The 9298-nt window shown below is 41.1% G+C and overlaps 1 protein-coding gene across 1 annotated transcript; it reads right to left on the reverse strand.

The window, feature by feature from the left end:
* Positions 1–1559: 1559 nt before the first annotated feature.
* On the reverse strand, positions 1560–2943 carry LOC128096719 (interferon alpha-12-like). The gene has a single exon (XM_052716642.1). It carries the CDS (start codon positions 2398–2400, stop codon positions 1906–1908), a length of 495 nt encoding a protein of 164 aa, XP_052572602.1. The 5' UTR covers positions 2401–2943; the 3' UTR covers positions 1560–1905.
* Positions 2944–9298: the final 6355 nt, after the last annotated feature.

A 9298-nucleotide genomic window follows, 5' to 3' on the forward strand; every position in this document is an offset into this window, starting at 1 on the left:
ATGGTGCTTTCTGCCTCTCTAGAGTTCATAACACAATAGTGTCTTTTTAAGCTGCTCCCTTTGAAGTAGGCTACTGAGTAGTGGACACAGACCCTGTGAATTTTAGAGAAAGAAATAGTATTTTCACACACAGTGAAGAAATATTGGGGGATACCTGAATTGGTCCAGCAGGTTGTTCTTTAGTGATAGGATTCTGAGAGAGAGGACCATGATATCAAAAGATAAAGAAGATAGAAGATGAGGAAGTTTGGAATCAGGGGGTCTTGCACAAGCTATATCTTATGCCAAGCAAACTTATTGAGAAGTGCAGCACCTTATACACTCTTTTCAGGGAGAAATGGTAGAGAGTCAACAGAAACTACCATACAATGGGACTAAGTTAGCAAGAAGCTAATAAAATAATGCTGCACAAGGGGAACACAGGGTATCTCAAGAGCATTATAGATCAAGCACACAGCAACCTTGGGGCTGACAACCACAGCCATATACAGTAGGAAGAGTTGGCTTCTCAGGATCCAGCTATTATTAGCTCAGCCATGCTATGTTTCTTCTCCATAAGTCAGGACCTCAGAGAAAGTCTTGGTTGATCAGTCCAGCTCTTAACAGATACCTACCGTATTTAAAATACTATGCTATGGAAAACAGTATCTAAGTGCTTTACAATGCATGTTTTTGTTTGCTGTTCAGAACAACTATGGGAACACTTTGACCTCAATTTAATTCAGACAAAACTGAGGCTTGGAGAGATTGAAATGGTTCAACATCTCTCTCTCATAAACACACACACACACACACACACACACACACACACACACACACACACACACACACATCCCACTCTAAACAGAAAAGAATTTCAGTATAAAGTTATTTTCTTCTCTGTATAGTTGGTACAGGTTTTGTATTTTCAGTTCCTTTTATAATGTTAATGTCCAGGCCCCTTTGCCCTAGAATTACATACATTTCTCTTGTTCTCTGAATCACATGGTTCATTTTGCAATTTCAGCGGAGAACTTTTTTCTATGTGTAATGCTGAAAATTCACTGACTCTGTGAATTTGTTCGGGACTCACATGATCCTGTAATATTCCTACAGGGGGGATTAAAGAGGGCAGTGAAAATGAATTCCTTATCATATGTCCCCACGCCAGGAAACGGATGTTGTGAAGCGGCTGCAGGAAGCAGGTGGCAGCAGTCCCGCTAGCCTGCTGTGGTGGTGCTTCTTTACAAGGACGAGCGTTGACTCTCCAGCCTTTCTGGAAGTTGTGATTCTGCCATTTAGGACTCTTCCTTTGGGCTTAGTTCCTCGGAGGTAGAACACACATAGTAAAAATGAGTAATAAGCAGTTGACGAATCCCATGTCTTCCCACATGATGGTCAGTGGCCATGCTACTGAGCTATGGTCAGTTTTTAATTTTGAGGAGAGTGAAGGACAAATCAATGATACGTTCTACTTTTTACAAATTTACAAAATATATCTTGGAATATCATTCAGAAATAAAACAAATAAAAATTTAGAATAAAATTTAGTGAATAAAGCAAAATGAAAACTGAACAAACACAAATAATCTGTTTTTATAGTAAATAAAATGTCAGAGTACACATACATATATAAATAACTTACATATTTAAATAATTAAACAAATATTTTAAGAAGATGGATTATCTTTGTGTTCATCAAAAATAATTACTTCTCCTAGAGTTGAACACAATGTAGCTTACTACTCTTAAAAATATCTAACACTGATTGAATGGATTCATCACAAAATTACAATAGAAAAGTCTTTGAAATATCAGGGAGAATCATTTCATTTCTGTGTTAGAATAAGACTCCATCTTGACAGAAAGATGGCTAAGACAGACAGGGCTCTCTCTCTCTCCAGACTTCTGCTCTGACCACAGAGGTCAGAGGGCACAGGGGCTGTGTTTCTTCTCCTTCAGGTAGACAGCAATCCTATGGAAGTAGTTCCTCACAGCCACCAGGGAGTCTTCCTGGCTGGAGGAAGTTTTTTGCACCTCACCCTGCTCCATCAGACAGGCTTGCAGGTCTTTGAGCTGGTGGTGGAGGCCAGTGCAGAATGTGTCTAGGAGGCTTGTCTCCCAAGCAGCAGATGAGTCCTTTGAGCTGAAGAGGATCAGGACCTGCTGGGTCAGCTCCTGCAGGACAGGGATGGCTTGGACCTTCTGGATCTGCTGGGCATCCACCTTCTCCAGAGGGAATGCAAAGTCCATTCTGTCCTTCAGGCAGGAGAAAGAGGAGAGTCTCCTCATTTGTGCCAGGAGTGTGGAGGCTCTCTTGTTCCTGATGTGATGAGTCTGAGGCAGGTCACATCCCAGACAGCAGCTTGACCAGGAGTGCATCATCACCAGGAATGTCAGGAGAGCACAGGGCCTGGCCATTGTAAATGTGGCAGATGCTGCTGGTCCTCTGGGCTCTGTGGTCCTGAACCTTCCCCTCTAGGTTCTCTACAGCCTTTGTTTTGTTGCTATGACTTAAGTAAGGAATGTTTGAGGTTAGTTTTCTTATTGTCACCCACGTTACTTTCTACTTCTGTTTTTATTTTCTTCCACATATTTTCTACTGGGTCCAGAGCAGTGTTTCTCAATTGTTTTGTTTACCCTCTCCTGTCTCCAGAGCCTTGCTAGAAATTTTTTCCTAACTGTACTCATAATTAATTTTCAATAATAAATACAAAATAATATATTTATGTACTTTATATCTTTTTTAGAAATAAGAGAAATTGCAAAATTTTGTTTTAAACTCAGCAATGTCAAAATGACAAACGTAAGTAGAGTTAAATTTAAAAACTCAGCCGGGCGGTGGTGGCGCACGCCTTTAATCCCAGCACTCGGGAGGCAGAGCCAGGCGGATCTCTGTGAGTTCGAGGCCAGCCTGGTCTCCAAAGCGAGTTCCAGGAAAGGCGCAAAGCTACACAGAGAAACCCTGTCTTGAAAAACCAAAAAAAAAAAAAAAAAAAAAAAAAAAAAAAAAAAAATTAAAAACTCTTGATATTTATTCTAACTTTATAAAAGTATTTTGCCCTTTATGTTTAGTATATTTCATTTCTGTCAAATTCTAATTTATTCTTGTATAAATTACTTACTTATATGCTTTAGTGGCTTCTAATGTAATATATATATTTATATAAACTGTAAAGAATCATATTACATTTACAAATGTATAAATTTATAAACTTGTATATCTATAAAGTGTAATCTTTAAGCATCTTTCAAAATTGCAGAAAACTACTAAAATATGTTACTTTTTAAAACTTTAGTGTATATAAATTAATTGTTTAAACTTTCTCTCCTCTCTCTCTCCCTCCCTCTCCCCCCACCCCCCTTGGTATATGGTCATGTTGGAGGGTGCTCTCACCCATGTATGTACATGTGGAGGCCAGAGGTTGACATTGGATGTCTTCCTGTCACCTTCTCCTTATTCTTAAGACACAGTCTCTTGTCTGAACCAGAGCTCCTCCGTCTCAACTGGACCAGCCGGCCAGCAAGCTCCCATGACCCTCTGGTAGTGGTTTGAATGAGAATTCCCCCCATAGGCTCTGGCATTTGAAGACTTGGTCCCCAGTTGCTGGTGCTGTTTTGGGAGGCTTAGGAGGTGTGACCTTGTTGGAGGCATAACGCCACTGGAGGCAAGCTTTTGGAGTTTAAAGACTCATACCATTTCCAGTTTGCTCTCTCTGTTTCACGATTGCAGTTCAAAGTGTGAGCTCTCAGCCTGCTGTCCCAGCCACCAGACTTCCTTGCTGCCGTGCTTCCCCACTGTAAAAGACTCGTATCTCTCTGGAGCCATAAGCCAAATCAACCCTTTCTTCCGGAAGTTGTAGTGGTCACTGTGTTAAATCACAGCAACAGAAAAGAAACTGATACAGAAGCTGGTACCAGGAGTATTGGTTACATGTCTATAGCTGTGAGAAAACACCATAACCAAGAAACTTTATAGAAGAAAGAGTATGTTTAAGCTAATGGTTCCAGAGGGTTAGTGTCTTTGACGGTAGAGCAAATCCATGGTGGCAGAAGCAGGGAGCTGAGGGCTTACATCTTGAACCACACATCCAAAGCAGAGAAAGCAAACTCCAAATGGCATGAGTCTTTCAACTTGCAAACTCTCTCTCCATGAGAGAGAGTTTCAATGAAGCCACACCTCCTAACCAACTGGGGACCAGTATGCAAATGGCCGAGCCTAGGGAGGACTTCTCATTCAAAGCACCATGGCCCCTGTCACTGTCCTCCTCTCCATAAGCTCCAGGTTGTAGACATGCACCACTGCTCCTGGCTGTTACGTGGGTACTGAAGCTCTGAACTCAGGTCCTCACACTTGCTCCACAAGCACTTTACCTCATGTAGCTGACTCCCCAACCCTGTCATGCTGTGGGATGTTCTGTATGGCAAATGTGTTGCTGATTAGTCAATAAATAAAACACTGATTGGCCATTGGCTAGGCAGGAAGTGTAGGCGGGACAAGGAGGAGAACAAAGCTGGGAAGTGGAAGGCTGAGTCAGAGAGACACTGCCAGCCGCCATGATGACAAACAGCATGTGAAGATGCTGGTAAGCCACGAGCCATGTGGCAAGGTATAGATTAATGGAAATGGATTAATTTAAGCTGTAAGAACAGTTAGCAAGAAGCCTGCCACAGCCATACAGTTTGTAACCAATATAAGTCTCTGTGTTTACTTGGTTGGGTCTGAGGGGCTGTGGGACTGGCAGGTGACAGAGATTTGTCCTGACTGTGGGTCAGGCAGGAAAACTCTAGCTACACTGTCATCAGTTTTTAATTTTACTTGCTGCTAGATTTTAATATAGACACAGCTAACTTTTTTCTTTTCAGAACTTGTCAGTTATTCAAGTGTTGAATTATCTTAGTTAAACTAATAAAATATAAACAATATGCATACAATTCCTAGAATCACAGTACACTCAGCATTGATGTTAAGCATAAGCAATACATACAAGACAGCCAATGATAGGCCACCAGTGCATATGAGGACAGAGAAAAAGTCCAAAATAGAAAATCCCAGTCAACTATTGCTTGTGGCTTGTAGCATTCATCTTGCACATATTTTAGTTATGTTCTATGAGTTCAGTGTCAATGATTCTAATAGGGTATACAAGAAAAATGTAAAGTAAAAAAAAAGAATAAGACTGTGTTAGAGTTGAGTTTTAGTGGTCTATCGATCATTATAATAGCCTAGATTATTTTTACATTCCCACAAACCAACCTTCTATTATATGGAAACAATATTATTCCCCAATGAGAATATTCAATAGTGATATCTTACTGAACTTTTCAAATTGCATTAACATTTCTCTGAGTTTTCAGAAAGCAATTCCTAGTTAATTCTTTATAAATAAGAAAAGTGGTATTAATGCTAAATGCCAATAATGGGATGCAGACACGGCAAGGTAAACAGCTGCATAGTCACCTGTAACACGAATTTCTAAACGGTCTTAATAACAAAAAAAACCGGAGGCAGATATTGGGGTGAATTCTGAAAGATCAGAGAAGCAGAACAAGCCACAGCTAACCTTACCTCGCCAACTTCTCAGCCAATCCTGTTCCCTCAAACTGGGTGTCTCTGAGTCCTCATCCGAATGCATCTCAGCTGAACTGCTGCTAAAAAGTCTAAAAGCTTAAAAGCCTTTAGTTCCTGATCCTCACGCTTTATATACCTTTCTGCTTCCTGCCATCACTTCCTGGGATTAAAGGTGTGTGTCACCCTGCCTGGCTGTTTCCAATGTGGCCTTGAACTCACAGAGATCTGGATGGATATCTGCCTCCCAAGTGATAGGATTAAAGGTGTGTGTGCCACCATTTTCTGGCCTCTTTGTCTACCTAGTGGCTGTTCTGTTCTCTGACCCCAGATAAGTTTATTAGGGTGCACAATATATTGGGGGATACAATATCACCACAGTCACCCTATGCAGCATGTAGGTGGCAGACATTCTTTCTCTCCCCCTCTTTCACAGAAAGCAAACTCCTTTGCACCCCCAATGATTAAGAACAAAAAGAAAACCAAGTATGGATAAGTATAATGAAAAAAATAAACCAAGGGAAGTGACACCCCACTGGGAAATAGTGATAAGCTGTAGCTAGCAAGATGGAGAGTGGAGACCGTAAGGCAGAGCAGAAGAAAGATGGTTGGAGCTCAGAGCTCAATATACCAAGTACAGAAGGCCTCAGAGCAATCAGTCCCTAGCTCTGAATCCAGCTTTCACAGAGCTTCAAGGAAGTCATGCTGCCCAACACCAAAAGACTGCATACAGCAGAGACCCAGCCACGCTCTCAGCTGACAAGCGTTGACTGCATCAAGTTCTCCCCTACAACATCAGTAAACTTGGAAATCAGTGTATTTCTCATGTCTGACAGGAAACAATAAGTTCAAAGAATATCTCTCCAACATAATAGTTTCAGATAGTAAAGGTAATATTAATAAAGAATAGCACATTTGTATTGTATAGTGTGTTAATCACCAGTCAGACATAGTTCTCAGAACTTAAAAAAAAAAATCCTTGAGGCTGGACAGATGGTTGAGACAGTGCTGGCTGTTCTTTCAGAGGACCTGCATTTGATTCCCAGCACCCACATGGTGGCTCACAACCATCTGTAACTCCAATTCCAGGGAATCCGATGTTCTCTCGTGGCTTCCATGGGCACCAGGGACACAAATGTTGCACCTACATACATACAGGCAAAATATCTGTACACATAAAAAATTTTAAAAAATTTAAATCAATCCTTCTTTTAGTCCACAAAGAATGCCCTTATTTTCCCTATCTTTCAGGCTCTACCATATTCCCAGCCTAATTAAGTCACTGGAGATATGAGTATGTAAAGCAGTGTAAGGTTCTGCTGTAAGCTCATTTAGGAAGAAACAATGAAAAGCACACAGAGCTTTGGGCATGTAGAACCACAGCCAGCACACAGAGAAATCCTACCTTGAGCCCTCGGCCCTTCCCGCCTCTCTGGGCTTCCTGCCATGAAAAGTTGATTCTAAGCTGATCCACGGACTCCAGCAGTGTTCTGCCTAAACTCTGGCAGAGACTGACTGCTTCAGCTCCCTTTTCTTATCCTATAAGCAGTTTTTGTCTTCGTTGTCTTCCGTTTTCATAGGCTTCCACATATTTGTAGAATACTTGTGTACTCTAGATGCATATTTGAAATAACTCTTTCAAAAATGGCATATTCCTATTGACTTATTTAGCTATTTAAAGACTTTCAATCCTCATTTACAAGCCTAAGACTGTGGGTCAGGATTGGGCTGGAGACAAGCAGTGAATCAGAATTAAATTGGTGAGCTAAGCTAAGAGCTCACTCCTGGAAGGGGCACCCGAAAGATGACTGATATGGAAGAGAAAACAAGACAAGGCGGCAAAAGACTCAATCATCCAGCTTGCCAACTGCTTGGTGTCTGGAGTTTCTGGTCAGTAGCCTGGTCAAATTCACTGCTGGTTAAGGTTTTGCTTTGGTGAACTGGGCCCAACTAATGGCCGATGTCAGGACATATCAAAGAAGAAAGCTTGGGGTGAAGGGTGGATACATTTGCAGGGGTGAAAAGTATTTTGGAAGAAAAGAAATATGGAAGTGGAGGAAGTTCCCCCCTTCCGTTTTTCAGATGGATTATGATTATTATAAAAAGTGTTTTGGTTTCATTCCAGAAATATAAAGATAATTCAGCATATGGTAACCAACAAGTATATCATAAAATAGGGTGGAAGATAAAAATCATGATCACCCCAAGATTCAGAAAAAAAGATCTGATAAAATTCATGATAAAAGCTCCATAAACATGGGCTATGGACTTGACTCAGTAGATAAAGAGCTTGCTGCACAAGCATAAGAACTGAGTTCAGATCCCCAGCATCCATGTCAGGGCCAGGCACTGTGGCACGTATTTGTATGTCCTGTACTGGCCCAGGAAGGCAACAGGAAGATCTTGGGGGCTTCGTGGCCAGTCAGCCTAGCTGAGAGAGCTCCAGGTTCAGTGAGCATCCTGTCTTAAAAAATAAGGCGGGGAGAACAATAGGAAGGACAGATGATGTCAGCCTCTAGCCCACTCATAGACATAAACATACGGAAGTAAATGAACCCCACATTTTTATATACCACACATACACACACTTCTAAAACAAACTCAGAAAGAAATATATATATATATATATATATATATATCCCAGGCAGTGGTGGCACCTGCCTTTAATCCTAGCACTCGGGAGGCAGAGGTAGGTGAATCTCTGAGTTCAAGTTCAGCCTGGTCTAGAGTGAGTTCCAGGACAGCCAGGGCTACACAGGAAACCCTATCTCAAAAACAAACAAACAAAAAAGAAATATATAAAGATTCTATCTCAACACAATAAAGTCTTTATATAATATGTCCAAAGCCAGCAACACAACAGCACACTGAATAGGGAAGAAGGGGAACCAGGAACCCGACAATGGTGAGTCTCACAGCACTTACTAGCAATTACAGTCAAAGCAATTTGCTAAAAGAAAGTAATGAAAGGCATACCATGAGGGATGAGGTCCAATTATGCCTCTTGGCAACAAAATGGTTTTATACATAGAAAACCCACTTTCTTTATTAACAGTAAGTACCAAAATACACTGAGCACGCTAGTGTTTAATTAGAGTCATGTCCTCTGTACTCCCTGAGGGCAATCACCATCCAGAAGTCTCTCTTACTCATGAGTGCTCCTTGCCAAGTTGCTGTCTGTCATTTAAATGCAGTCAATGCCCTTTTGGATATAGTGAAGACAACTGTATGATTTGTCATTTGGTTTCCCTCCTATGGCACTATTTTTGGTAGGTTACATCAGAGAAACTATGTATCATGTTTACAAGAGCAGATTAAATCAAATCTAGTAGCTCTAAAGGGAAATGTAAAGACATAAGGCACGTGTACTAGTGTACAACTTGAGAAGTATAAAAATGACATCAAACATTTAAGCAGTTGTTTTAGAATTTAGGAGAAGAGACAGATTAGCATTTAGATAGGTTTTTATTTCAACACTGGGCCTTGGAAGAACATTCTGTTAGGATTGATCATCTGTCATTTTCTGTGAGTATACCGATTTTTCATTCCAAAAAGAGAAGCAATGAGGTCATAATCTGAGTTCCATAAGAGAAAAGTGGAGTCAGAACTGGGATAAATACAAAACCTGGAAGTCTTGGACATGCTGTGTGAGAATACCACAGACCAGCTGCATCCCCCATGCCAATGGAGTCTCTGCTACACTGAAGGTGTTGCTCTCCAGTTCTGCCTATGCTCTTAGTTGTGGCCTGG

The sequence above is a fragment of the Peromyscus californicus genome, unplaced genomic scaffold, assembly GCF_007827085.1.
Source record: "Peromyscus californicus insignis strain IS unplaced genomic scaffold, ASM782708v3 Scaffold_5__1_contigs__length_169319896, whole genome shotgun sequence".
In the NCBI taxonomy this organism is placed as follows: Eukaryota; Metazoa; Chordata; class Mammalia; order Rodentia; family Cricetidae; genus Peromyscus; species Peromyscus californicus.